The sequence below is a fragment of the Oryx dammah genome, unplaced genomic scaffold (assembly GCF_014754425.2).
Source record: "Oryx dammah isolate SB20612 unplaced genomic scaffold, SCBI_Odam_1.1 HiC_scaffold_29, whole genome shotgun sequence".
NCBI lineage: Eukaryota > Metazoa > Chordata > Mammalia > Artiodactyla > Bovidae > Oryx > Oryx dammah.
This window is the reverse complement of record NW_024070213.1, coordinates 10,208,266-10,236,243: the sequence shown is the minus strand read 5'-3', so window position 1 is coordinate 10,236,243 and position 27,978 is coordinate 10,208,266. Positions and strand designations below refer to the sequence as shown.

The 27,978-nt window shown below is 58.1% G+C and overlaps 1 protein-coding gene across 2 annotated transcripts; it reads left to right on the top strand.

Moving 5' to 3' along the window:
* The first annotated feature begins 435 nt into the window (after nt 1-435).
* On the top strand, nt 436-27,978 carry MICALL1 (MICAL like 1). 2 transcript variants are annotated; one of them, XM_040233274.1, is made up of 16 exons: nt 436-854; nt 5,136-5,184; nt 5,642-5,783; nt 10,013-10,104; nt 11,219-11,361; nt 12,553-12,998; nt 15,091-15,148; nt 15,795-16,156; nt 17,536-17,954; nt 21,209-21,343; nt 21,893-22,019; nt 22,146-22,236; nt 22,386-22,459; nt 24,866-24,980; nt 25,154-25,200; nt 26,198-27,978. In XM_040233274.1, the coding sequence occupies exons 1-16, from the start codon at nt 709-711 to the stop codon at nt 26,317-26,319; spliced, it is 2,568 nt and encodes an 855-aa protein (XP_040089208.1). In that variant the 5' UTR covers nt 436-708; the 3' UTR covers nt 26,320-27,978. The 2 variants fall into 2 exon arrangements, with proteins under 2 accessions (XP_040089208.1, XP_040089209.1); XM_040233275.1 differs by having other exon boundaries at nt 636-854; nt 10,016-10,104; nt 26,198-27,487.

Genomic DNA, 27,978 nt, shown 5'->3' with positions numbered 1-27,978 from the left:
AAAACTTCAGGCCAGGGGAATGTGAAGGATTTTCAGGTTCTTAGGTCAAAGAGTGGGAAGCACTCAGGATGGGAGAAAGAGGGTTCCCAGTGGGCAGCGTGGTGGAGGTGGAAGAAGTCATTGTGGGGAGGGGCTAGTTTGCGGTGGGTGAAGGGTTCAGGGGCCATCTCAGAGCTCTTTAAGAAGGGGGGACCTACGGTGGGGGTGGTGGGTGACCGGGATCTCCAAGGAGAGGGGCGGTGGGGTGCTGGCCCGTGTGTGTGGGAGGGGGGGCCTGGGGGCGGGGGTCCGCGTCTGGGGGGCGGAGCCGCAGCTGGGTGGGGCGCCAGGCCACCGCCCCCTCCCCGCTCCCGGGCGGCGGCGGGCGGGGACCGAGATCAGCGGGACGCCCGGGGCCGGCCCACAGCTAAGGGAGCGGGCGGCGGTGAGTAGGCGGCGGCGGCCGGCCGGGCCGGGCCACGCGGGCGGCGGCTGCTTGGGCAGGCCCGGACGGGCAGCCGGCAGCCGAGCCAGGACCCTGCGCCGGGAGCCCGAGCGAGGACTCCCAGGCCGCGGCCCCGCCTCCTCCCCGCCTTAGAGCCCGCCGCCCGCGGGTCGCGCCCCGAGCTCCTAGCGGCGCCGGGGCAGAGCCGAGCCGCAGTCGCAGCCGGAAACCGGCCCGAGCCGAGCCTGCGGGTGAAGTCCCCGGGCCCGAGCCCCGCGCTGCTCATGGCGGGGCCTCGGGGCGCGCTGCTGGCCTGGTGCCGCCGCCAGTGCGAGGGCTACCGCGGCGTGGACATCCGCGACCTTAGCAGCTCCTTCCGGGACGGCCTGGCCTTCTGCGCCATCCTGCACCGGCACCGGCCCGACCTGCTGTGAGTGCCGGGAGGGCGGGCGGCCGGGGCGCAGGGCGGCGCGGGGTCGTTGCTGGGGACCCCCCGCCCCACTCAGTGACGCGGAGCCGGGGCGGTGGCAGACGCCGCCCCCAGAGGCCGAGACGCCCACCCTTCGGCGGGCCCCCAGCGCCTCGCGGGACGCCGAGACCCTCCGATCCAGGGCACCCCTCCCCCAACTTGGCCCCTGACCCCGCCCACTGGAACACTGAACCCGCCCCGCGTGCTGGTCCCTCTACCGGGGGCCTGGCCCCGCCCACAGGGCTCTGATTTCCGCCAAAGGGACACCGAAGCCCCCAAGGCATGGACTCTTTGAAAAGGCACCCGCGCCCTCCTCCGGGACCCTGGGCCTTTCTTACACTAAACAGGAGCTCTGAGCAGCCCCCTCCCCGTTCGGCATTGAGGTTCCCGTTCTCTTTGTGGGGGCCCCTTGCTTTGATTCCCCTGGGCCATCTCTTCTCCAAGGCACTAGCACAGTGCCTGGCACAGAGGAGTCCCTACGTTGGCAGAGGTCAGATGAATGGATGGAACACCCCTCCCCCCAGGACACAGCCCTGCCTCCCAGGTGTGTGCCTCACGACCCAGCTGTCCTCCATGGGGCAGGGAGGCTGAATGAAGACTGCCAGGGTTGGACCTACAGCCCTAAAGGGCTGCTCCAGGGTGTGAAATGGCCTCTTCTTGCCCTCAGCTGCCCAGTTCTCAGGCTCCATCGGAGATTTTATCCAGAGCCCCCAGGGCAGTTGACTTGGGGTTTCTGCTCCCCCTACCTGGGGCCCTGGAACCTCTTCCCCTCATTCATTCATAAAACAATATATGCTTATCTGGCACCTGCTGTCCCTTGTACTTCTGGTCTCATATGCAAACTGGGGACAAGAGTCGTGGTCCTTGCCCGTCTTGCTTACAGCCCCTCGGATGGGGCTTCCCTGGCAGGGTCTGGAACCTTCTGTGTGTCTGTTCCACCTTCAGACCTGTGCTCCCCAAAGACAGCACCTGGGTGGCTTTGATGAAGGAGAGAAGGAAGGGAAGGATGAAGGATTTGATCCTTCATCAAGGAAGGGAAGGATGACCTCAAGGATTCGATAGTGTAGATGCTGTTAGTTTATTCTGTACCATGTGGTACCATGTCTGTGGGTGGTGGGTCAGGCCCTGGGGTGGGCCCTGGAGGAGAGGGTGTGGGTGTAGAAGTGAACGAGACGGGGTGGAGATGTAGGTGGGCCACTGTCTGCCGTGGGGCATGTGACAGGGGGTAAGGGAGCTTAGGAGCCAGGGCTTGAAGGATGGAGAAGAAGGGCACCCGGACTGGACCCACAAAGTAGAGTGGAGGCCTGCAGGGGTCTTCTGTTTTGGCTGGAGGGCAGGTGGTGAGACAGGGCCAGTGTGTGAAAGGACTCAAGTGTCAAGCTAAGCTACATCGTGGACTTGAGCCTGCCAGCCACAAAATGCAGGCTGCTTGGTTCGTGGTCAGCTCCTCTGTGTCCTAGGTGTGGGAAAACTAGTAGATCCCAACCGGCATCAGTTTCTTCACCTGTAAAGTGGGTTTGACAGTAAGACCTAGCCTCCCAGAATTGTTGTGAGGATTAACTAAGATGATGAACATTGAGTTAACATTAGTGATTGTAAGTAGTGTTATTAGGGAGGAAGGGATGGTGCAAGTGTCTTATTTCTTCATTTACTCCCAAAAGTGTCTGCAGAGTTATACTGTGTGCTGGGCACTGAACCTGGTGATGGAAATAGCTTCCAATCAACCGAGAGACAAACCCTACACAGTCTCCTATGGCCTGTGGGGGTTGATAGATGTATAAGCAGTGCTGAGAAATCCACGTGGGAAGTGCTGTGTCAGAGGGCCAGGCTGGGGTGGTCTGGTCACCTCATCTTCAAGGAGATCGCAGGAGCCAGGTCAGGGAAGGGCCTTCCAGGCAGAAAGGATATCATGAGCAGAGATACAGACAGCGCTGTTGGAGCCCGTAGCACAGGGCGGGGAAGACCGGGACATGTGGCTGGGCCAGAGTGCTTAGGGCCTCCTGCAGGCCAAGGAGGGTGGGTGGGGCCACAGGGAGGGACGTGGCATTAGTGTGGAGCAGAGGGGCGCTTCCCTCTGAGAAGAAATCCGGAATCAGGTCCGATCATTCATTTGCAAGGCAGGCCAGCATCTGGGCTGCCAGCCCATTGCACAGGATGAAAACTTGAGGCCCAGGTCTTACATGAGGCACAGAGAGGACCTCAGTGATGGGTAGGGGAAGATCTCCGTGAGAGTAGGGCTGGGGTAGGGGTGAGGGCAAGCATTATCTTAAGTGGTTCAGGCTGCTGGAGCGTTGGGCCCAGGCCTCTGCTGGAGGTGGGTGAGGGGGCTGGCCCATCCCGCCTTTCCCAATTCAGGCATCTTTAAGCTCCCTTGCGGGCAGGACCATGTGGGTTTCATTTTTGTGCTCCTCATCTCCCCCATGGCCAAATAGAACTTCCCAGGCCTTTGAAAACTCTCAGAAAATAGGCTTCCCAACCCCAGGTGTTGATTAGGGGCCAAGGTAGGGGAGGGAGAAGAAGCAGAGGAAAAATTGTAGCATCCTGGGGACCTTTACAGTTTTCACGCTGTTGCCATCATGTCTGCATTCAGTAGACATTTATGGAGCGCCTACTAAGTACCAGGCAGTGTGGAGGGTGTTGGGTGCATGGGGTGAACAAAAATGTGACCCCAGCCTTGAAGGACCACCCCTGGGGAGACTGCACTCCAGGGCCCTGACAAGTTGCTTTTGTCTCATTTGGTCTCAGAACAGGCTTTTGTTGGGAGCTGGGGTGGTGTCACAACCCTAATCCTAACCCTCACCCCGAGGTTTAGAGAGGTTGTGTGTAGCTTGCTCAGGGTCACACTCTGAGGCAGTGGCGAAGCAGAGGGAAGAGTTAGGGACCCAGTTGAGGGGAGGAGGAAGCAGCCTGGCCAGAGGTGGGAAACGGAGCTGAAGCGCATACACAGCCCCTCCGCCTCCCAGCCCACCCGACCCTGGGCCTTGGGACAGCTTGCAAGCGACCCCCTCCTATCTCGGCCCAGGGTTCACGGCACCTTGGACTCTGCCTGCAAGTGAGCAGGAGGAGGAGGGCTCTCTTGCATCTGCAAGGCCTGCCTCCACCCATCTCGGTCCTCCCCACCAACCTGGGAGGTGGTATGAGGCTTCCCCCAATTTGCAGATGGGAACACAAAGGCTGCAAGGACTGTTGACTTGCCCCAGATCACAAGGCCTGGCCTGGAAGAGCAGAGCCTGGGACCCAGACTTGGGAGGCCGCGCTGGCCTGCTGCGGCCTCTGGGCCCACGTCTCTCAAGCAGTCAGGCTGCAGTTTTCAGCCATAGAAGGACAAGACCCAGGAGGCTGCTGAGCAAGCAGGCTGGGCCTCCTCCGCTGGTTTCAGCTGCTCCAGCAGCTGGAGCGGGCAGGTGGGGAGGGGGGATACCCACAGTCAGGGTCCCCTGGCAGGCCCCGCCACTTCTCACCTGTCCCAGCTAAGAAACTAGGACACCCTTCGCTGCTCCACCACTGAGGGTTCCCCCAGGAGTGGCCCAGCTGGGTCAGCCAGCCATTTAGTGCCGGCAGCTCTGGAGAATATACCATTTCTAGGCTGGTTCAGACTTGTTCTATTCCTGGCCCCATTAAAACAACATTTGTCTTCGGGCTGGGTTAGGGATTCAGGAAGCTGGAGTGGCTTCTCCAGGTTTGTGACATGCAGTGGAAGGACGAGAAATGTAGATTCCCACAGTGGCTACCTCTCCCCACAGTGGCTTCCTCTCTCTGGACCTCAGTGTCCCCATCTGTAAAGTGGGGTGAATACCTGCCAAGTAGAGCTGAAGACAAATTGAATGCAGGAGCTCAGCCCAGTGCCCAGAGTGAGGTCAGCAATCCATGGCTGTCCCTCTCGTGACCAGCCTTGGACTTGGTCTTAGTTTTTACGTTTGCCACCGATTCAGGACATGGCTTCTTGGGAGATAAACTTGAAGCTGGGACTTTTTCAGCCCCGCCCCTTCTGAGTGGGTTTCCAGCCTCTACTTGGAGGCCTCCTGGGACAATGAGCTCTTCCTCTCTCCCACCTGGCTACCCCTACTCTTTTAGCCTGTGCTTGTTGCCTCAGTTTCCTCCTCGACAGTCCACAGTTGCCTTCCCGAACCCTGCTGAGGCCCAGGCTGGTTGGGATAAGGTCACCTCTCCTGGTCACGCTATACCCATGGCCCTGCCCTCTGCTCAATGCTCCGCCCCCCCCCGACCCCTTTTCTTTTGCAGAGATTTTGATTCACTTTCCAAGGACAATGTCTTCGAGAATAATCGTTTGGTGAGTCCCCCAGGCAGATGGAAGCCCATGATGAGGATGTGTGTTGTGCGGGGGGGTGGGGTGTGTATCAGAGGGCAGGGGTCTTGCAGAACAGGAACCGATCCAGGGGCTCCTGGAGCAGCTGTCCTGCCCTGGGGCCCTGGCTGCTCCTCTCCCCACCCTCTGCTCCCCTCTGGCCGGCTTGTGCCTAGAACACCAGCCCTTCCTCACTCCAGGTCACAGTGTGGGGCCAGAGCTGCGGGGAGCCCCGTCACCCCTGCTCTGGCCCCCTTATCCCTTGGAATGAGGCTGGGCCTATGCAGGGTAGCACCCCCTGACCCTGCCTCCTCTTCCTCTTCCTGCTGTGGCTGCTTCTGTTTCCCACCCTGCCCAACTTCTCCCTCCCCTACACCTGCCCCCATCCCTACCCCCCCCAACCCCAAACCTTCCCCTACCCTGACATCTGCCCCCACCCCAGGCCTTTGAAGTGGCCGAGAAGGAGCTGGGCATCCCTGCCCTCCTGGATCCCAATGACATGGTCTCCATGAGTGTCCCCGATTGCCTCAGCATCATGACCTACGTGTCCCAGTATTACAACCACTTCGCTGGCTCCGGCCCAGGTGAGAGGGTGCCCCAGGTGAGAGGGTGCCATCCTTAGGGGCGGGGCCCTGGGAGTGTGGCACCTGTTTTCTGAGCTGCAGATGGTGCAGGCAGGCAGCCCATCATTCATTCACCACATTCATCCACTCACATATTTATGAGTAAAATAACGCTAGGCTGGGACCCCAGGGATTACAGCTGTGAAGGAAATCACTGCCCTCAAGGAGCTCACAGTCTGGTGGGGGAGACAGACCACAAACACGTGAACTAGTCACTGAACAAAATAATGGCAGAAGAGGGACTTCCCTGCGGGCCAGTGGTTAGGACCCCGCGTTTCCACTGCTGGAGGCTTGGGTTCCATCCTGGGTCAGAGAGTTAAGATCCTGCAAGCCATGTGGTCTTGGCAAAACAGTAAAAAACAAAACAATAGTGTCAGAGGAGACAAAGCAGGGCAAGTTTATCCGCTGTCTGGGAGTTCACCTGGCTGGCTCCTACCCTCACTTCCTGTTTACAGACACTTCCCTGGGTTTTTTTCTCTCCAGCCAGGCAGTGATCCTGTGCGGCTATTTGGCTTCATCTTTCCCAGCAGTGACCTTCAAGGCCTGAGAACTGAGAACCTGGGGAATTGTGGGAGGTGGGGTAAAGGAATGGGGGTGGGGGGTATAAGGGTATTTCTCTGCCCTGAGTCAGGTGGCTACTGAATCTCCTGCCTGGAGCGTCCCCATGCAAGAATCTCCTAGACCCTAACCTTCCGTAGAGAGGACATGGGCTCAGAGAGGGGAAGTGAGGAACTTAAGGTCACACAGCCGGAAAACCGGATCCGGGTGTCCTGACTCCTGCGCTGTGTCACGGTTGTCACGGGTCCTGTGGCCCCTGCCATGTCATTCCTTCCTCCTGCCTCTGCTCTCCATGTGGACAATCTTATCTCATCTCTTAAAAAAAAAAAAAAGTCAGGATTTTTGTTTGTTTGTTTGGAGTAACACATGCTTACTGTAGAAAATTTAGAACATAGAAAAAAGCGTAACAATTTAAAAATTAAAATACTGTTACTCCCCATCTTTCCCATAATGCTAGGGATTAATATTATAATTGAACAAATAACATTGTGTGTATTTGACTAGAAATCAAAATGAAAGTATTTCTCAACTGCTGAGTCTTTGATGAGAGGCAGCATGGTACCTTTTACTGTCTGGGTGACAGTGGGTCACGTGGTCACCTCTCAGCTTAGGGTCCCCTTTGCAGTGAGGACAGAATAGCGCCCAGGGGACTCCCCTGGTGATTCAGTGGCTACGACTCTACGCTCCCACAGCTAAGAGTTTGCATGTCACCAGCTAAAGATCCCCCGTACCACAGCTAAGATCCGTGTGCTCAGTCGCTTTAGTCGTGTCTGGTTCTTTGCGACCCCATGGACTGTAGCCTACCAGGCTCCTCTGTCCACGGAATCCTCCAGACAAGAATACTGGAATGGGTTGCCATTTCCTCCTCCAGGGGATCTTCCTGATGCAGGGATCAAACTCGCGTCTCCTGCATTGCAGGTAGATTCTTTACCCACTGAGGCACCTGGGACCTGGTACAGACAAATAAGTAAATAATAAATTAAAAAAAAAAGAAAAGAACAGCATCCACCTCACAGGGTTGATGGGAGTAAGCGAGGAAGCATAACCTGTGTCTGGCCCTTGTTTAGGACCCAAGGTTACTATTATTATTATTATTTTTCATCCATTGGTTAGAGTTTAGCTTGCTCACCTAGAATCACAGTTCAGTCTTTTCTTCTGGAGTGTTTCTGGTGGCCGAACCCCAGTCTCTCTCTACTGAGCTCTTCTCTGGAGGGCCACCTCCTGGGACCCTGTGGGTGGGTAGGGGGGTGGGCAGGACCCTTGGTAGTACTATGCCTCACCAGGCATCCTGGGGGTGGTATCACTCAGGTGACCTAGTTCCCCCGGCTGTGCCTGGGTGAGAGCACCCTGTGGGCCTGCAGGGATTTCTTGTCACTAAAGGCACAGCTTGTGCTTTCCATGCAACTTGGTCCCTAAATGCACACCATTTTTATCCCACCTGCTGCTCAACCAGAGGAGGCACAGGGAGGTTGTTCCAGCCCTGGAGGCGAAGCTGGCATTTAGCCTCCCCCAGATGGTCGTGTTCTGTACCCTCTGGGCCAGGGGAGGGACTTCAGGGGTAAATTTGCCCAGGCTTGGCTGTCTCTGCACTGGGTACCTTGGGAAGCTGGCTGTGGCTGAGATACCACCGTGCCATGCCTGTTCATCTTGTGCGAGCGCTCTGTGGGGGCCAGTGACCTTGGGCACATCAGCTGACCCCTGACCTCCAGGAGCCACCGTGGAATCTGGAACCAGTGTGTAAGGGAAGGAAGCCCAGTGGCTGAGGGAATCAGAGGAGGGGTACCCCACCCCGCCCCACCCCAGGGTGACAAGGGTGGTGTCATCAGCATGAAGCTCAGTTTCCTAGCCAGTCTCCTGAGGACCTCTCCCCACTTAGCTTAAGCCACTCACTGCGCCGGGTTGCAGTCATACTGAATTTCTTGGCTGCTCTGAATGTCTCACATTGCTTCACTGGTAAAGTCTTTCCTCTTGGTGGTCCTCTAGTCCCTGTTCCCTGCCTCCCGTGCCCTGGCACATTCTTTCCCACTCATCCTCCCATCTCCACGTTTTGCCTCCTCCAAGCAGCCTGCCCTGATGTACTCCAGGTGCTCTTGTAGCTTCATACCCCATGGTGAACACGTAAGACTCTGGTCACAGCATCTCGGTTACTCTTCTTTCCCCTGTAGACCATCTCTGTTGAGTCTACAGCTGCCTGGCTCCAGCACCTGGCACTCACTCATTCATTGAACAAATATTTCTTTAGCTTCTACTGTGTGCCAGGCACTGTGCGAGGTGCTAGGGAGAGAGCTGAGAATGACACAGACTCAGAGCTTGCAGTCTGAAGGATGGGCGAGGGAGAGCGAGAACAAAGTAGTGAATGTAATTTCAGATGAGCCAGATAAGGAAACAACATAAGGTAATGGTATCAAAAGCAATGAGAGGAGGAAGTGGCTATTTTTGGCGAGCAGTCACGGAGGGCCTCTCTGAGGAGGTGACAGTTGAGCTCAGCTTTGAATAAGGAGGAGAAGGAGGCTGTGTGAAGATCTGAGAGGAATATTCCAGGCAAGGGGGAAGCAAGGGGCCTGTGTGTCCCAGGGGAGTGAGGGGGAAGGAGGAGGTGAGGATTTTGGTGTATAGAGTGGGCCCCAAATTTCTGACCATGACTTATGGTGAACACTGTGTTTCCCATTATAATCCATTTTCATGTATACATATGTCACTGAAACAAGTTTCAGGAAATGATTCTCCCCTTACAATACGAGATGCCTACGGATATTTTCTTCTAATTCATCTTTTACAATATGCTGGTTACAGTCCCCTCGGTTGATTTCAGGGTCCGTTAATGGATGATGACCACAGTAAGGAAGTTGGTTTTTGTGTTTTTTTTTTGGTTGACAGCTTGCGGGATCTTAGCTCCCCAGCCAGGGATGGATCTTGTGCTCTGTGCAGTGGAAGCCCAGAGTCCTAACCACTGGGCCACCAGGAGACTCCCTGGATTTTATTTTTAAGAATTCTCATATAGCAGCTTTGACTATTTTTCTTTTTGTATACAGTTCTCTGAATCTGTGGGGGTTATTTTAGTCCCTGAGTACAGAGTAGGTGCTCAGTGGAGATTTGCTGAAGCAGTGACGGGGCAGTCTTGGAGGAGGCGGGTGGGGTAAGGGCTGGGCTTCTTCTGGTTGGAGGGCACGCAGGCAGGGTTCAGGGCTGCAACTGGCCACCTGGGCAGGGGCAGGGCAGCTCCTCAGGAGCTCCCAGGGAACCCACCCATCTTCCTGAAGCTTCAGGCTAGCACCGTGTGGTTCTTCCCCTCTCCTTTCCTTCACCCGCTAAGCCTGGTGGGAAGGAAGCCACCCGTCCTTTCATGTACTGGGCACCGTTGGTCCTGTGATTGTCCTCGTGCCTTACTGTTCACACTGCTCTGGGTGGTGGGACTCACTGTCCCACTCTGTGGAGGCCTGGCGAGGTTGGGTACCTTGCCCTCTGCACTTAGCTTGGCAGTGGAGGTGTCCCCTGTGTCTGTGTGAAGTGGGAGCCTGGTCCCACTGCCTTGGGTGGTTCACCATCAAGTGGTGGCCGGGGAGCCCAAAGCTCAGGCCAGGTTGGGCCTCCAGAATCTCTAGCTGCCTCAGGGCCCCTCTCTGGTCTCTCAGCAGCTGGTGTCTCATCACCCAGAAAGGGCCTGGCGCGGTCCTCCCCGCCATCCGAAGCATCTATTCCCACGGACCCAGGAGACAGGGCTCAGGTAGGCAGTTGCTGGGGGCTAGGGAAGTGGGGGTGGTCGGGGGGGGGCAGCTGCCATTGCCGGGATCAGTGGGTGTTCTCAGTCCCTTTCCCGCTGGCTGTGGAAGTAGAGGTTCATAGGCCAGGGCAGGGGCAGGGGCAGGGGCAGGGGGCAGGGGCAGGGGCAGGGGGCAGGGGCAGGGGCAGGGGCAGGGGCAGGCCAACCCCGGAGGGGCAGGGGCATCCAGGGCACTGGCCCCCCGTCATGGGACTGGCAAGACTCACACGTCCAATACAGCAGATTCTCCCCTTGATTCTCATGAGACTGAACTGTCAACCTCTTAACCTGATTCTGCTTACTCCTTGCGACAACCCTGGGAGGCGGGTATTGTGTGTCCTGATATAACAAGAGGAAACTGAAGTCCTGAGAGGTTTGGCCACTTGTTCAAGATCTCTCAGCTGGGAAGTGGGGGTCACACTGTCAGTTCTGAGATCTCATTGGGTGACCCCAGCCTTTCATATCTGGACAGCACTTCTCAGTATGCAAAGGGCTTTCCCCACCTGCTCCCATCTGCTCCTTGCTGGAAGAGCTCCTGAGGGGCAGGGAGCCTGGCCCAGGGTGGGTGCCCAGTGAGCATGCGTGGGGCTGAGACAGGCGGGGTTATAGAATTCCACTGGGCAGGTGCGGACCCAAGGCCCAGAGATGGAAGCAGCTTGCTCAAGGTCATGGTGCTTAGCAGCTGAGAAACAGATGTAAATCTTGGCTCCGGTTGGGGAGGCAGGAGGAAGTTGAGGTGGGCCTCAGAGGACAGTCATCTGTCAGGGAAGGTTCACCTGCAGGGATGGGAGAAAGGCTCATACAGCCAGAAGCTGCCTTCTTGCAGAGAGAGCCCCAGAAACTGGAAGCCAGGCCTTTTTTGTTCTATCCTGACTCAGTGAGCTTGAGCAAGTCTTTCCCTTTCTGGGCTTCCTCAGGGGTGAAACAGTGACAGTCTCCTCCGCTCTGCCTCTCCGGGGCTCTGGTGGAGCAGTTAGCACCGTGCATACTCGGGGGACGGCCACCATTAGAGCGGGGAAACGGGGCGCGTTCTTGAACCAAAGGGCTGGCGACCCTAACCCCACCCCATTCCCTGCAGGGTGAGGAGTGCTCCCCAGGCAGCCTGTCGAAGCAGGGCTCCCACTGGACCCCCAGCAGCACGTGCGCTGCCTGCCAGCAGCACGTACACCTGGTGCAGCGTTACCTGGCCGACGGCAAGCTGTACCACCGGCACTGCTTCCGGTGAGTGGGCGGGGCGGGAGCGCCCCGAGATTCAGCACCGCGGGCTGCCCGGTCCCTTGCCCCGCTCTGCGTGTTGGAGCATCTTTCTTATCGCCATTTTACTGACGAACAAACAGACTAGCGAAGGGAGAACGTTATTGGCTCAGTCCCAGAAATAGAGACAGAAACGAGGCCAGAGCTCCTCGAGGCTAAGTACTTGATGATGATCAAGGCACAGAATATGCTTTAAAAGCCCGGAGGAAAGAAAGTACTTAAAATTTTTTACTTTACTTTTAGTTTTTTCTTCTGTTTTATTTTGCTTTTGTGTTTTCTAAAAAGAAAGCAGTTAAGAAAATCATAGTAACAACTTGCTTTGAATGTGTGGTTCCCGGGGGAAGTGACCGTTTAAAGAAACTTGAGTAAGAGGCAGGGAATATATAAATAGCTTAGAGAATGTATGGAAACCGTTTTACAACTGAATAGTCAATGAAAACCAGTGAATGGGAGTTATAGCATGTATTCAGCTATGGGTGTGTGTGTGTGTGTGCGCGCACGCGCACGTTCAGGTGTAGTGGCTGGACCTGAAACCCAGGCACCTGACTGCAGAACTGAGGTGTCATGAGGGCCAAAATCTTGCGAAAAGGAAACACTGCATTGAAGCTGTCATGTCTGGCTGCCAGGACAGTGTTTTAAAATCTTGGTATGGTAACCACCAGTAAGGCATGTTTGACACCGTGACCAGTTGCAGGTACATCCATGAAATCAAATTTGCGTAAATGGATATACAACTGGAATTAGGTTCATAAAACAAGTGTGATACACTCTGATACATTGTACTTTATTCTGTTTCATAGAAAAACAAAACAAACCTGGTTGGTTGCAAACCACTGAAGTGATTTTTTGAGTCACTAATGAGTGGTGGCTTGTGTACTGGATGGAACCTTGAGTGGGGAACCTTTGCTTCCTCTTGCAGCAGAAACTGAAGGCATGTTTCACAACTATGGTGTTGCTTTCACATGGTTTTTTTGTTCTACTATGATTTTGACAGTTACCATTTTCCTTTTCCGCTGGCAAGTTATGAGTACTGAGACAGGACTCCTCCGGGCTGGCAGCCGGGAGGCGGGGAAGGTACAGCTTTGGCTGCTGGAGAAGGGGTAGCCAGCACCCTGGGCTGGTTAAGTTGACCCCCTCCACCCCTCTTCTCGCTGGCAGGTGTCGGCGGTGTTCCAGCACCCTGCTCCCTGGAGCTTACAGGAATGGGCCAGAGGAGGGCACCTTCGTGTGTGCAGAGCACTGTGCCAGACTGGGCCCCAGTGGGCGATCAGGGGCCAGGCCTGGAACCCCGCCACAGCCAAAGCAGCAGCAACTTACAGAAGAAACCAAGGAGGTGGAGGGCAGCAGCCCCAGCCCTAAGGCGACTGCAGGGGCCGAGGCGGACGTGCCCAAGGCCAGCCCCGAGGGCCGACCCCAGGTCCCCACCAAGCCCCCGGTTCCGGGCAGACCACAGGAGCTGGCCAGCCCCCCGGCCAGCCGCCCCACACCCGCCCCCAGGAAGGCCTCCGAGAGCACAGCCCCAACGCCCCCCACGCCCCGGCCCCGGTCCAGTCTGCAGCAGGAGAACTTGGTGGAGCAGGGAGGCGGCAGCGGCCTGGTGAATGGTGAGCGAGGGTCCTGTTGGGGCTGGGCACTCCCTGGGGTGTGGCTGCTGTTTAAACGTACCTGTGCCGGGGAGTATCCATGGGGCCACGCTGTCTGTGCCTGTGTGTGGTGGATATGCTGGGGACGGCTGTGGCACTGAGGTTATTAATTCATGCAGCTAGTTGTTACCGAGGCCCCTCTGTGCACGCTCTGTTCTCCATGTTGGGGGGATGGGATGTAGACCCCAGTCTCCGGCCTGGACCACCCCCTTCTATGTGTCCCAGGTGTGTGTTCTTTTGTGTCTGTATTGTGAGCTTCGGTTTCGGGGCGTGTAGCGAGTGCACACCACAGGTGCCTGTGTCCCCAGTGTGTCTGGGACTCTGTGTGTCCACACTCAGGTGACCTCCCCCCACGCCCAGCCTGTGTGTTTGTCTACATCTGGGTGTCTGGCAGGGACTGCTCAGGGGCTGGGGAAGCTGTGTCCCTGGTCAGGTGTACCCTGGGGTGCTCCCCAGCCTGACCTCCTGCCCTGCAGTAGAGATCTCTGCCTCACCACCCCGCCCCTTAGAATCTTCCCACGTGACCTCCCGGGGCTTCATGAGCTCATAGGAACAAGGTTCTCTGCAACCCGAGACGAGACATGCTGGGCAACTCTTATCTGTAGAGGCCTGGGGGAGGGAGGCTCCCTGGTTTCCTCCCTCTGGGACTTGTTCTGTTCCACGCTCATGGAGACTGGTTCCTGAGTTGGGCGTTCAGACCTGTTTGTGCCTCGGAGGCGCTGCTGTCTCAAGGGAGAGACAGGCACACACACACACACACACACACACACACACACACAAGGATTTTGATAGAATGTAAGAAGTCTATTTAGATGGAGGGGCATGGAGAAGGAAATGGCAACCCACTCCAGTACTCTCGCCTGGGAAATCCCATGGGCAGAGGAGCCTGGCAGGCTACAGTCCGTGGTGTCGCAGAGTCGGACACGACTGAGTGACTAAGCAACAGCAATAATAAGGGGTAGTGGGCGGTGGTATCATCTGATGAAAGGAGATTCAGAGCTGAAACTTGAGGGGAGAAAAGGGTGCACAGAAAGAAGCAGTGGGGGCAAGGAGGACCCTGCCCCGTCCCCACACTCAGTGGCACTCAGGCCATGGGGGAAGATGGCCTGACTTGAGAGGCTGCAGGGAAAACTGTGTCTTCAGGGGACAGTGAGGTTGTTAGTGCCAGAATGTGAAGGGAGCATTCAAGATACCAGTGATTTATTTCACTGATGAAGGTTCTGGGAACTAGGAAGGAGTGGGAGACAGGAGGAAGGAATGTCTGGGACCTGGATGGCAGGCCCAGTGTCAGTACTTCTGTCCCTCGTTGTACTGGAGGCCCTAGTTAGCTGGAAAACACCAGAAAAAAGAATGAGAAAGAAATAAAACATTATTTTCAGGTAATAAAATTGTCTAATGAGAACATATTAAAAGAATCACACAAGTATAAGATGAATGTACTCAATGCCACAGAATTGTATACTTTATTTTAAAAAGTTACATGCACTGTGTAATCCTGTTCCACTTCATGTTATATTTTACCCTTTTGTTTAAGTTTGAGGTTTTTGGTAGACTTTTTTTTTTTTTAGGAAATTGACAAGTTGATTCTAAATTTATATGAAGGCATAAAGAGTCAAAACATTCCTGAAAAAAACAAACAACAGAGGAGCAGAGGCTACTGTGGAATTCACGGAGGACACTGGGGAGTCAGGGGAGGCTTTCAGGAGGAGGTGACCTCGTGCTGAGTTGAGACAGTGTTTCCTGTCCACTTTGGGAAAGTGTCAGAGGGGCACTTGGGTTCCCCCTCCTTAACTGAAAGGCATGAGGTCGGGGGGTGGTGGTCTCCAGGTGTCCTGGCCTTGTGGCTTTGACCTTCTCTACCTGTTACCTCTGGTGTTTAATCTCCCCGAGCGCTGGACTGGGGAGGTGCAGGGTGCAGGGGAGGTTGCCATGGCCACCTGGAGTCCACGACCTGCCGGGTGGGATGGAAGGGCACTCCTAGGTGAGGCAGGCCTGGGGTTGGCTCCCTGACTGCTCCACTCCACCACCTGGCTCACTGTCCTTTCCCACCTAGGGAAGCTGCAAGAACCCCCCATCCCCAAACCCAGAGGGACCCCCAAGCTGTCAGAGAGGTACGCTGGCTCCGAGGGCTTTCAGGGCCCTGGCGGGGTGGGGGGAAAAGGGAGTACCCCTTGGGGGTCTGGGTCGGCAACAAGGCCATGTGACCCACCAGCGCCCCCTCCTGAAAAGGAGGGGCTCCTCTCTGGTGGGCAGGAGCCTGTGGCCACACGCCCTTCCTGTGTGGCTCCCCCGGGACCCCTCTCCCTGCGGGCTGCAGGGCCTGGTAGCAGGCTGCCTCCGGAGTCCCTTAATCTCCCCAAGCCTCTGGAGTGTGGGAGGCCTAGGCCTCCTAGAGTAGTTTTAAGAATCAGTAGCAGAGTATAGAAAGACCCAGCAAAGCTCCACCCCCTGGAGCCCCACATCACAGGCGAGGAGCCTCGATTTCCAGTTCTTTGGGAGCTGTGCTTTCCCTGCATGGTCCCTGAACAGGGGGGCAGGGGGTGGAGAGAGACAAAGAGAGGCAGAGGGAGGGGAAGAGAAAGGGGCCCCCACTCTCTGCATTTGGGCTTTGGGCCCAGACGAGCCCCACCAGGCTGGGGTGGGGGAGGGGCAGGGTGCCGAGTCTCACCTACCCGCTGTGGGATGCACTGTCTGGGGAGAGGACGCTCCCCTTCCTTGCCTGCTTATGGGTGCTACCTCTTCTTGGCCTCCGTCCAGGACGCCAGCCCCCAGGAAAGACCCGCCGTGGATCACACTGGTACAGGCAGAGCCAAAGAAGAAGCCAGCCCCCCTGCCCCCGAGCAGCAGCCCTGGGCCACCGCTGGGCCAGGAAGGCAGGCAGGTGGAGAACGGAGGTGTGGACAAAGCGGCCCCACAGGCCCCAGAGCCCAAGCCCTACAACCCCTTTGAGGAAGAGGAGGAGGAGCCCCCTGCTGCACCCAGCCCGGCCCCCGGCCCTGCCCCGACCCCCCTGGAGTCCACACCCAAGTCGCTGCACCCCTGGTACGGCATCACCCCCACGAGCAGCCCCAAGACGAAGAAGCGCCCCGCCCCCCGAGCACCCAGCACGTCCCCCCTCGGTGAGTGCTGTTCCTGGGAGCTCCCCGGAGAGCTGGGGCCCTGGGGTTGGGCACCTGGGTGAGCCCAGGGCCCGGGAAGGGCAGGGGTGCCGTGGGACGCCCCTGCAGGTCAGGCGCCATGTGTGCCCTCAGTTAATCGGAGCAAACCCTTGGGGTAGGTCGCGCACTCTGTTTTGCGGGTGAGGAAACTGAGGCACAGAGAGGGCGAGTGATTTGCTCAAAGCCGCACAGCTCTTAAGCGGTGGAGGCAGAATTTGAACGCAGGCTCTCAACTCTACTCTCAACCCTTCATAACCCACCTTGCAGGACGGTTGTGAGAATTAAATGTGTTATCCATTGACGTGCTTATTAACACAGAGTCAGGCTTGGGGAATGTGCGCAACAGGGTTAGCTCCAGTCCTGCCCGCCCAGTCACTGCCCTCCAGTTCCAGGCGCCTAAGGCTCTGACCCGGCTGTGGGACACGGGCGCTAGTGACTCTGAGCAGTTTGTCCCCTGTGTGTGTCCTCAGTCTCCCCGGAAGATGGAGGTGGTGGGCCAGGTCCCCGGCGCTGTGCCTCCCTCCGCCCGGCCCTCCCTCTCATCCTGCAGTCTTCTCAGGCCCAGTGCCCGGTCCCCTTCCATCACGGCGGGGCTCCAGCTGCCTCGGAGACCTCAGTGGGAGTCCCTCAGACAGTGAGGCCGAGAGCACGCTAGAAATGACAGGAGGCCAGTGCTCAAGCGGTCCAGGTTCCCCCAACCCCTGCTAGGGCCCTGGGACCCTCCAGCTGAGCGTGGTGGGTCGCACGGGTGGGCTGATTGGAGGTGGTGGGCGGTGGAGGCAGCCAATGGGATGAGCTCTGAGTCAGACACAGCTGGGTCCAATCCCAGCCCTCTCCAAGTCTGTCATCTCACCTGGAAAGCACAGAGGATACTTTGAAGCGTGGCAGCCGTCATCCATGAGGCTGAAAGTGCCTGGCCGGGAGCTGCCTGCTCCTCCTCCTCTGCTGCTTTCCCTCCAGCTCTGCTCAGTGCGAGGCCTTTTTGCCTTTTCAATTCGACTTTCTTTGGGTTAGATCAGTCATGGGAGGGGAAGCGGAGGCTGCAGCCACACTAGAGGAGGAAGCAAGAGCCATAAGGAAACCAGGGCTACAGCTGTACCACGAGACGCAGGCCAGAGCTTAGAGTGTGCGGCATGAATTTGGGTGATCTGCCTGCCAGTGACCTTGGTCCTGTCCCACCTTTGCTATCCTTGAGGCTCCTGCCTGCCTGCCTGGATGTGGAGGACTTGGGTTTCCTGGGCCACCTCTTACTTCACTGTCGAGAGCGAAGTGTCAGGCAAGGCCAGAGGGCCTGTCTCTGCCCCCTCGCTCGGCACCCATTCGCGGTTTGGTTTGGGCAGCTCTCCATGCCTCCCGCCTGTCCCGCTCGGAGCCGCCTTCGGCTACCCCATCGCCAGCCCTCAGTGTGGAGAGCCTGTCGTCCGAGAGCTCCAGCCAGCCCCCCAGTGATGAGCTCCTGGAACCACCCGTCGTGCCCAAGAGCTCCTCAGAGCCTGCCGTCCACGCCCCTGGCACCCCTGGGACCTCTGCCAGCCTCTCTGCCAACTCCTCCCTGTCCTCTTCTGGGGAGCTGGTGCAGGCCAGCGTGGACCGGACGCCTCAAGCCAGCCTTGGGCTTGCCCCCAGTGCCAGGGGCAGCCCGGGTCCCCCACCCGGTGACAAGCCCTGCGGTGACATTGCCCCCAGCCCCCTCGTGCTGCTCGGAGACAAGAGCCCCGCGCCTCCCCCTGGAGCCTCATCCCCGCAGCTGCAGGTGAAGGTGAGCGTCTGCTGTCCTGTCTAGCGGACGTGGGCCTGGTCTCGGGGCAGGAATGTCCAGGGCTGGCCATCGTTGCTGGCCCTGGCTTGTGGGGTGACCTTGGCTCTGCCCATCTGGCCATTCATCACTCCATATACTGAGGTACAGCTCCCTCTCAACATCCTTTTATCCGCTAGCCAGACCTCCTGTCCATCTGTTTACCCGTCCACTTGCCCGACCTTCCATGTCTTGAGGCATCCAGCTCTTATTTACCTGCCAAGCCCATGCACGTGCCTGTTGGAGACACACACACCAGCCACCACTCACCCACACATCTTCCATCCGCTTTCCATTCACTGAAGCCCTATTTATGCCAGAACCTGGCACAGCATCGAGACCCTGTCCTTGCCCTCCAGGGGCTCACCCTCTGCTCAGGGAGACAGGCCTAGACGATTGTCCTTCCACCTGGGGTAGAGAGCACAGAGGGGAGGGGATGATGCCCTTCTTGGGGTCGTGTTCCTTCTCCAGAGACCTCAGTCTCCCCTCCTATAGAATGGGGCTGATGGTGTCCATTGAGTCGCTCCTGTGTGCATGGGCTGGTCTGGGCTCCCAGGGTGATGGCTGTGGTGGGCCTTGTCCCCAGGTGCTCACAGCCAAGTTGGGGGTTGGGTACCGAGACGACTGTGCCTTGTATGGAGTTTGTAGTGGGGTGGACTTGTAGAGGAGGGGTCAGCTCTCAACAGGCAGAGGGCCCAGGAAATGGCTTAACTGGGTGCTTCTGTTGTGGCCACTGTGGGGGTACAGACAGCCTCTGCTGCTGCTCCCTTCCCAGGCCCCCGCCCAAGGTGGCCCCACACTCCGTCCCCTCCGGGGGCTGCAGTGGGCACCTGCCCCCGGCAGCTCATTTTCCAGATGACCTTTGTGATTGGTGGAGCACCTGTTTCTCAGGGCCCCGCCAAGAACCAGGGGTCACCGGGGGCAGGACACTCCTCTGGGCACCTAGTTTACCAAGAGGTCTCTCCTTTGCGCCACCAGCATCTTTTCTTTTTCTTTTTTTTAAATATTTATTAAAGGACCAGAGTCCCTTTGCACCACCAGGGTTTTTGTTTTTTTTTTTAATTAAAGGACCAGAGTCCCTTTGCACCACCAGGGTTTTTTTTTTTTTTTTATTATTAAAGGACCAGAGTCCCTTTGCACCACCAGGGTTTTTATTATTATTATTATTATTAAAGGACCAGAGTCCCTTTGTGCCACCAGGGTCTTTTTTTTTTTTAATATTTATTTATTTGGCTGTGCCAGGTCTTAGCTGCGCCACGTGGGATGTTTAGTTGCGCCATGCAAACTCTTAGTTGCTTCATGTGGGATCGAGTTCTCTGACCAGAGATCGCGCCTGGGCCCCCCTGCAGAGTCTTAACAATTGAACCAATAGGGAAGTCCTGGAGCCACCAGGTTCTTTTTTAAAAAATTATTAATTGATCATTTTTGGTTGCATTGGGTCCTGTAGTGTGCGGGCTCTCTCCAGCTGCAGGCGCGGGGGCTGCTCTGTTGCGATGTGCTGGCTGCTCGTTGCGGGGGCCCCTCTTGTGGCCAAGCGCAGGCTCTCAGCGCGTGGCCTTCAGGTGTCGAAGCATGCGGGCCCGAGAGCGTGGGCTTCGGTAGTTGTGTGCAGGCTCAGTTGCTCTGAGGCGTGTGGAATCTTCCCGGACCAGGGATCGAGCCCGAGTCCCCTGCATTGGTAAACGGATTCTGAACCACTGGGCCACCGGGGAAGCCCACCAGCAGGTTCTGATCCTGCCCTTTGGTTGGCCCCAGGCCAGCTGTAGTCCTGATCTGACCAGCCTGACCCAGGATGAGTCTGCAGAGGAGCCTGAGCTGTTGGCTTGTGCACCTTTCAAATGCCGTTTAACCTTCTTTGGTCTGGGTGACCACCCCCAGTCCAGCTGTCACCACTGCTGTGTGACTTGGACAAGGTCCCGCCTTTTCTCTGGGCCTCCGGATGCTCTTAGGGGTCCCAGGGTTCCTTGCTGAGGGGGTGGAGGAGAGAGCTGATTGTGAATCCCCCCGATCCCCACTACAGGCAGCTGGCCGTTTCCTGCCCTGGGGTGTGTGAAGGGTTGGTTTGAAGTTCTGTTGCTGAGAACCCTTGAGGGACTCGGGGCCTTCGGGCTGTCTGACCCTGCTGAGCTGCTCCAGGTGTGATTGTGGAGGGTGAGGGCAGAGTCCCAAGGAGGCTTCCTCCTGGGGTGCCCCATCCCTTACCCTCACCCTAGGATTCGGAGGGAATCTGAGACATTGAGGGTGGTAGACAAGGCCCTTGGGTGGGTGCTGCCCTGCGGGGACCAGACTGTCTCCCAGCTGCGCCTGGACTCCTGCGTCAGCTCCCAGAGCAACTTCCAGCCTCAAAGAACTCCCCCTCCCCCACCTGAGCGGCTGGCACGGGTGAGGTGAGCAGCTCTCCCCTCCCCCTTCCTTCCCCCTCCTCCCCCCTCCTCCCCCAGCTTTGGAAAGCCAGGTCCTCACTCCTGAGAGCACTCCATGGCCTCAGGGATGCCTGTTTCCGTTGAGCTGGGGGGAGTGGTGGGAAGATGCTGGCACTGCCCTCGTGCCAGGCAGGGTCTGTTCCCGTGCTGGGCCTGCCCGCTCTGCTGGCCTCAGAGAGGACAGAGATCTCCCTGGGGAGGAGCAGTGTAGGATGGGGGCCTTTCCTGGGTAGGGCAGGGGCTGCCTCCCTCTACTGAAAGCGGGATCCCGCTTTTGTACTTCCTGGCTGGGAGACCCTGGGCAAAGTGCTGAGCCCTGTAGTCCCTGCTGGGAAAGGGGTGTTGGTGAGGCCTGGGTGAGCTACCATTGCTTTGTCCTGCCCTAAACTGCACGTCCTGACCACTGCCCCCAGCGCCGGAGGGCTGCCCGGCCTAAAACAGACCAAGTCACACTCCAGCTTGGGCCCTTGGGAAGAACGTGGCCTTGGGCCAATTACTTAACCCCTCAAAACTTGAGTTTCCTCACCAGTAAGATGGGCAGACACGACCCACTTTGTGGAGTGGTTGTGAGAATTAGACAAGCGTGTAGAACAGTATCCAGTGTGGCAGCTGCACCTGAGGGGTGCTGGGAAGTGGAAGTCTTTGTTGAATGACTGGGTGCCTGAGACTGGGTGCTGGGAGATTCTGCCTGATTCCCACCCGCCTGCTTTCCATGGTTCCACGTGATCAAGCTCCCAGGGTCCTATTGCCCCTTCCTGACTTTTAATATCTTCTGTCATGTTTCCCTGCCTTTAGTCTTCTTGCAAGGAGAATCCCTTTAACCGGAAGCCATCACCCACAGCATCCCCAAGGGTAAAGAAGGCCACCAGGGGCTCGAAGCCAGCGAGACCACCTGCCCCAGGACATGGCTTCCCACTCATCAAACGCAAGGTATCTGCTGGGAGCCCCAGATACCTGGCTACCTGGGCTCCGGCCCCGTGCCTTGGCGGCCTCAGGCTTCCCATGGGACCCTGCGACAGGGTGGTCCGTCTGGGCAGCTTCCCTGAGATGTGGGAGGGGGCGTGCCTGGGAGGCCCAGGTGGGAGATCTGACTTGCAGCCAGGGGGAATTTTGAGCAGATCAGCTGCTCTGACCAAAAGCACTGGGTGATGCGTTTAAATTGTTACTAATAATAGTGCAAGGATCAAAGCATTCACATGACATACTTCTACTTAAACAGCTTAAGAGTGTTCTTGGTTTCTCTCTCCTTTGGGTCACTTTCTCATATTATGATGTCCTTTCTGGAGTGCCAGAGGAGGGGAGGAAGTTGCCAAGAGAGGCAGAAAGTTGTGTCACCCTCTGGGCATGCCTGATGGCACTGGGACCCAGGGCATGGGGTGTGGGACAGCCTGGGAGGCCAGCACTGGCCAGAGGGAAGCTCCTGGCGGCAGACAGGTGGGAGGGCGGGCTGATCGCAGGTGACTGGGCACTGTTGGGCAGGTCCAGTCCGACCAGTACATCCCCGAGGAGGATATCCATGGAGAAATAGACACAATCGAGCGCCAGCTGGATGCCCTGGAACACCGTGGGGTCCTGCTGGAGGAGAAGCTGCGTGGTGGAGTGAACGGTATGGGGACTCTGGGGGGCTTGGCAGGGGGTGGGGGGGACTCGGGTGGGGGAAGCCTCTTCCCCAGGGTGGGAGCCACCATGGCATCCTCGCCAGCCCTGGCCTCAGTGAGCACCTGGCTTGCAGAGGGCCGTGAAGACGACATGCTGGTGGACTGGTTCAAGCTCATCCACGAGAAGCACCTGCTGGTTCGGCGGGAGTCCGAGCTCATCTATGTGTGAGTCCTGCCTCCCCTCCGTCCCCGCCTGGCTCCCCGCTGCCCTGAATCCACAGAGCTCAGGACTTTTTCACCTTCTTCCCACATCAGCTCAGGGCAGGGCAGGCAGCTGGGACAGAAATAACAGTCACCTTCTTCCCACTTTCCAGCTTCAAGCAGCAGAACCTAGAGCAGCGGCAGGCTGACGTGGAGTACGAGCTCCGGTGCCTTCTCAACAAGCCAGGTGACGGCGGCCACACCCTGTCCCCGGTCACCTGCCCTGGGGCCTGGTGACACAGAGGAGTGGGCTGGGGAAGGGCGGACAGAGCCCTGATGGGGAGACCTGGGCAGACTGTGGGAGCAGGGCCAGAGGACATGGCGGGAGGTGCTGTCTGGGTCCTAATAGGGGGTTAATAGACTCAAGCCAAGACCGGAGAGGGGACCCGCATGGGGCTGTGACATCTGTGTGTCGGATGACAGGCCTGCAGAGAGCTCTCCAAGGCCAGGAGCAGACTGACCTTTTTTGGCCCCCTCCTCCCTGTGGAAGGTGTGGGTGGATAGGTCCTGGGGTGTAGGGTTGGGGGCGGTCAGTCTCCAGGGCCCTGGGCTGCCTTGATGAGTGAGGGAGAGCATGTGTCTGTCCTGGGGCAGCTCTGGGCCCATGGCTGTTAGGTCAGAGCGTGGCAGGACTCTGCTGGTGCGGGGGGTGGGGGGCAGTGGGAGGGCCCCCTGCATGGCATGGCTCAGAGCGACTCTGGGAGGGAGGGATGGAGTGTGCTGAGGATGGAGGGGAGCAGGGGGGAGGGGCTGGGCGTGGAGCCACACCGTCCTGTGCACTGTGGGAACTTGCCCGTGCCCTTAGGATGTGTGTTGGCTGCACATCCCGGGCTTGGCACGCAGTCTCAGTGGCTCCATGTGTGCCGCAGGAACAGAGGTGCCCACCTGGGAGGGCGTTCTCAGGAACAGGAGATGGGATGTGGAAATGCGCTGTGCCCTCGGAGGGGCTGATGCTTACTACGTGACCAAGTTGGGGTCTGCCCACGACGTGGGGTGAAGCACAGCTGTGGGCTGAGAGAGACTGCAGGAATGTGGCACGTCCAGAGGCAGGAGCCAGGGCTTTTGACCACTTCCTCTGGCCCAGGTGGTTAGGAATCGTTGTTTGCCATTGAACAGATGAGGAAACGGAGAGCCAGAGAGGTTGAGTCTTGCCCCTTGGTGGGGGAGCTGGGCTTCTTTCCGAGTCTCTGACTTGGCCGTGTGCCTGCACACACACAGTCCCTCCTCCTGGCTGGGATGGTGGCCCTGCTTTCCCATTGACTGGGCAGCTTGGGAGGCTGGATGAGACCCAGAGTCAGGAATGCCCCTGGGGAAGTCACAGAATGTCCCAGCCCTCCACTGCCCTCTATGAGTCACTCCCAAATCTCCGGAGGCTGGGGCGTGGCCACCATGCCGAGGGAGCTGCAGCGACACCTTGTGGCCAGAGAGGGCCCCGCACCTCTGTTCTCCAGGCCAGCCTGGCCCTGGGCCTTGTGTGTGTGTGTTACTTCTCCAGTCCTGTGTGAGATGGCACTGCATCCTGGGCTTGTCTTCCTGTCCTGGTTGTTGCCTTTGGAGGGTGATACTGGTTTAAAGGCCCCAGGTGGGCCGGAGATCCGTAAGACACTGTAAGGCTGTAGCTTGGGGACATACGGCTGCCTGGAAATAGGCACTGGCTCCACCCTTGCCTCCACTGGTCAGGGACTTAGCTTCCCTGAGCCTCAGTTTTCCCCCGTGTAGGTTGCGGACATAGCTTACCCAGGCCCCAGATTCGAGAAACAGCAGAGTAGGCTTTGAACTGGAGTGATGACTCTGAAACCCACATTGTCCCTGGAACTATGCTGGGCCATTGGTCCAGTTTTGGCAAGAGGAGGCGGTGCGGGTTTGGGCCATGGCTGAGGGGTGAGGAGGCCTGTAGTGGCAGATGTTGTATTACGAAGGTCATATGCGGGGGCATCTGTCCCCTGGAAGTCTGCAGGCTGGGTTAGAGGAATACCAAGGAGCAGGTGGGTCTCTGAGGGTGTGGTTCTGTGGGATGGCCTGGGTTCTTGAAATCAGGAGACGGGGGGGAGGGCAGCAGGTGTCTGAGATATCAGGAACACTTCCTGGCAGGTCTCCCAACCCCCAGGGTCCGTTCTAGTCCACCCTCCTTCCTGGCATTAGATGGATGTCCGAGGATGCCTCTTGGGTCACATTTCTTCTCCTGTATGTTCTCCCTGGGGTTCCCTGGTATCTCCTCACTCCCGCCAGCCCGCCATTGGAAACTCTTAGCAGGCCCAGCCCTAATCCTGCCTCCCCCAAGAAACCACCTAGTGAACACTGGTTGCGTGAACGCGTGAACATAAACAGGAAACTCTTTGGGCCGTGCTGGTGTCTGTTCGCAGAGCCTGTGTTTTACTGGTCCTCTCAGAGCCCCCTGGGAGAGTCTCTTTGGTAGGCAGACTGGTATTCTTGGTCTCTTCTGCAACAACCTCCATTTCTCCAAAAACTGTAATCCCCACCCATCCTTGTCCTCATGGTGTCCAGCGTGGGGTGATCTGCAGTCACCCTTAGCACTTAGGTGTTGGTTCCTTGCTTCCTGGGCCTCATGTCCCCAGCTTTTCTCCTTGAGCAGAAAAGGACTGGACAGAGGAAGACCGGGGCCGAGAGAAGGTGCTGATGCAAGAGCTCGTGACCCTCATCGAGCAGCGCAACGCCATCGTCAACTGCCTGGACGAGGACCGGCAGAGGTGACTTGGCTGGGGGCGGGGCTCCTGGGGCTTCCTTGGGGATGAGACCTTCACCGCCAGCCATCTCAGCTCCCCCTTGCTCAGCCTGTGTGGACTGAGAGAGTCTGGAGGGGCCTGAGAGATTATCTGGCTCTTCCTCCTGTGGGACACTCAGCTTCCCTGTCTCATTTCAGGGAGGAAGAGGAAGATAAGATGTTGGAAGCCATGATCAAGAAGAAAGGTGAGGCCCCTCCTGGGGCTCTGGCCCGCTTGAACTCCTGCAGGGTGGGGGGCTGGTTGAACACAGAGTTGGAAGGGGCACCCACAGGGACAGTGTGTGCAAGCCTTTCTTTTGCCAAGAAGGCCATGTGTAGCAAGGCAGGCCAACCTATGGCCAGGAAGATGGGTGTGGGATGCTGTGGTACCAACAGGGAGGGTGGTGGCATATGGGGCCATTTCCCAGGGCATGTCTGCCTTGAGCTGTGCGTTCCTCCTTGAGATCCACAGCTGGTTCAGGAGGGGTCTGTGGGTTCAAAGAGCAGTCCCCCAACTCCCGCCCTTGGAGAAGATGAGAGAGCACTGGACTGGGAGTCAGGAGGCCTGGGCCTAATCTTGGTTCCCTCAGTGACTCATTTTGTGGCCTTGCGGTTCCATCTGGGCTCCAGTTAGACTGGATTCTGGTCCCAGCTCTGACGCGTCCCAGCTGGGTGGCTTTGTGCCAGCGCTTCACCCCTTTAGGCTTCACTCTCCTTGTCTGCAGGATGGGGGTGAACAGAGGCACCCACCTCCTGGGCGGGTGCTGAGGATGGCTGAGATAACCTGTATAAAGCACTTAGCCATGGCCTGGCACCCACAAAAAGCTTGGTTGGTGGTAATCTGTTTCAAACTCACATTTTCCTTGTCCATAATAAGTGAGGGACTGGGCCAGATGATTTCTGCGGTTTCTTCTAGCTCTGACAGTCAGTGTTTGTGTTGTAAGCCACAGAGCTATAGGGGAATAGAGGCTTTTAGAGAGAAAACATCAGCCGTGCTCTAGGGCTCCCCCACTGCCTTCATGCCCGATCCCTGCCGAAATGCTGGGAAGGGGTGGGGTCCCGTCCTAGAGGTGAAGAACTGGAGACGCAAAAGGATGAGGGGACATGTCCACGGTTCCAGGCGACGTGGTGGTGGTGGTGGGCTGAGACTGTTGGCTGCCACCTCCTGGCCCGCCCTGGTCAACTGCCGTTTCCCTTCTGCAGAGTTCCAGAAGGAGGCTGAGTCCGAGGGCAAGAAGAAGGGCAAATTCAAGACCATGAAGGTGTTGAAGCTGCTAGGAAACAAGCGTGATACCAAGAGCAAGTGCCCCGGAGACAGGAGCTAACGGCGCAGGCTGCCAGCTGGGGACACCACGCCCCCACTGGCTGCGCTCTGTGGGGCGGGGGGTGCTTCTGTGTCCCTTCAGGATCAGTCAAGAGGAAAGATGACTTAGGGGAGGGAGCCTCTGGGTGATGGCCTCTCCCTCCTCAGGGTCCTCTGTCTGGTCTGGGCCAAAGAGTTTTTCTTCCCTCTCCTCTGAGCCCCCTGCCTGGCCCTCCTAACTCCAGATGCTGTGACTGACCCCAGGAGCGAGCAGGGTCTCGTCCCACGAGCCCCTGCCCTGGTCCCACTTCACTTCTGTACCATGTGTGGAGGGGAGCAGAGGCTCTGTCTGCCTATGAGGGTCTGCCCGTGGTGGACCCTCTGGCCTGGGTCTCCTGCCCTCTGGCAGGTCGGCAAGCCAGGCTCGGCCACACCGGCCCCTTCCTGCTCCCCGCCGTCCTGGGTCTGAGTCCCTGTCATCCTGTCAGGGCAGGTGGCCTTGCCTCTCTTTCTCCGCACTCAGGAGCTCTATTTATGAAGTCTCTTAATTAAAGTTGGAGGTAGTTACTGTGTCCTCAAGACCCGAAGGGGCCTCATGGACAGACCCCTCCCTTTGTTCCTCGAAGTCTGAGGAGGTGCTTCCCTCACCTCCCCTCATTCCGCAGGAAGTCTCCCTGCCCGAGACAGGGTGCTGGGGTGGGTGGGCTGCCCGGGAGCTGAGCCCCCTGAGGGCGGGCCTCGGGGGAGGCAGGCGGGCCCCAGACCAGCAGCAGGCGGACGTGCTGCCTGTAGGTGCTAACCCTGGCCCTTCACCCCACACCGTGGCCCTGGCCCCTCCCGTGGGCTCTCCCCACCACCCCAGGGCTGGGGTGCGGTGAACCCGCCCCCGGTGGTCAGCGCCAGCCTGTCTCCTCACACGCGCCTGTTGCCTGTTCCCTCCCGACTTTGTCGCCTCCGAAGGACTGATGGCTGCTCAGCCCCTGGGATGGCTGTGGGAGAGGAGGAGCCGATGGGGACCAGCACCTTCGCCCCAGGGGACGTGCCCAGCAGCTCTTGGGGCAAAGCACTGTTGCTATAAGCTATTTCCGGGGTGCCTTTAGGGCCCTTCCCTCAGCACACCTCCAGGGAAAGATCACACTGTATTAACTTGAGAGGGTTTTCCTCACCGACAATAAACAGAGACCACCTCAGCTGCCAGTGCCTTGCAGCCCTGGGCCGCCTGCCGCTTGCCAGGCCTCCCTTCTTCCCTGCCTCCGCGGTGCCTCTTGGCCGGCATCTCTGCTGGCCCAGGAGGGCGTGGAGGGGCTGTCCACCGCCGGGGGCCCTGGCCCCTCTTTCCCTGCCGCTGGGCAGGACGCCTTCCTCTGCTGAGACCAGTGCTGCCTCCGACCCTCTCCTTGCTGACGGGCCTGTTGGCCTGCCGTGGGGGTCGCCAGCTTCAGCGCCTTTTGGGGGCCAGGCGGGTGACGCACGTGAGCCCTGGCTGGGTGTGTCCTGCGGGGCGGCCCCTTGAGGCTGCCTGGGTGTCAGGACACCTGGGTGGCGGGGACTGGGGTGAGCTGGGGTGGACACACTGCAACCACAGGGGGAGGTTGTCCCTCACTCAAGTCGACTGTAGCCTGTGGGATATGGGCCCAGTGGGGCCAGATCTTTGCATTTTTCAAAAGAAACTGGAAATCCA

What these genes read in the sequence shown, in the direction of transcription:
- MICALL1 (XM_040233274.1), top strand. Translation starts at nt 709, where the DNA reads ATGGCGGGGCCTCGGGGCGCGCTGCTGGCCTGGTGCCGCCGCCAGTGC. An exon ending in CTTCGCTGGCTCCGGCCCAG is followed by an intron (nt 5,784 to 10,012) that starts GTGAGAGGGTGC and finishes CTGGTCTCTCAG; the next exon opens with CAGCTGGTGTCTCATCACCC. An exon ending in GCTGCGTGGTGGAGTGAACG is followed by an intron (nt 22,020 to 22,145) that starts GTATGGGGACTC and finishes CCTGGCTTGCAG; the next exon opens with AGGGCCGTGAAGACGACATG.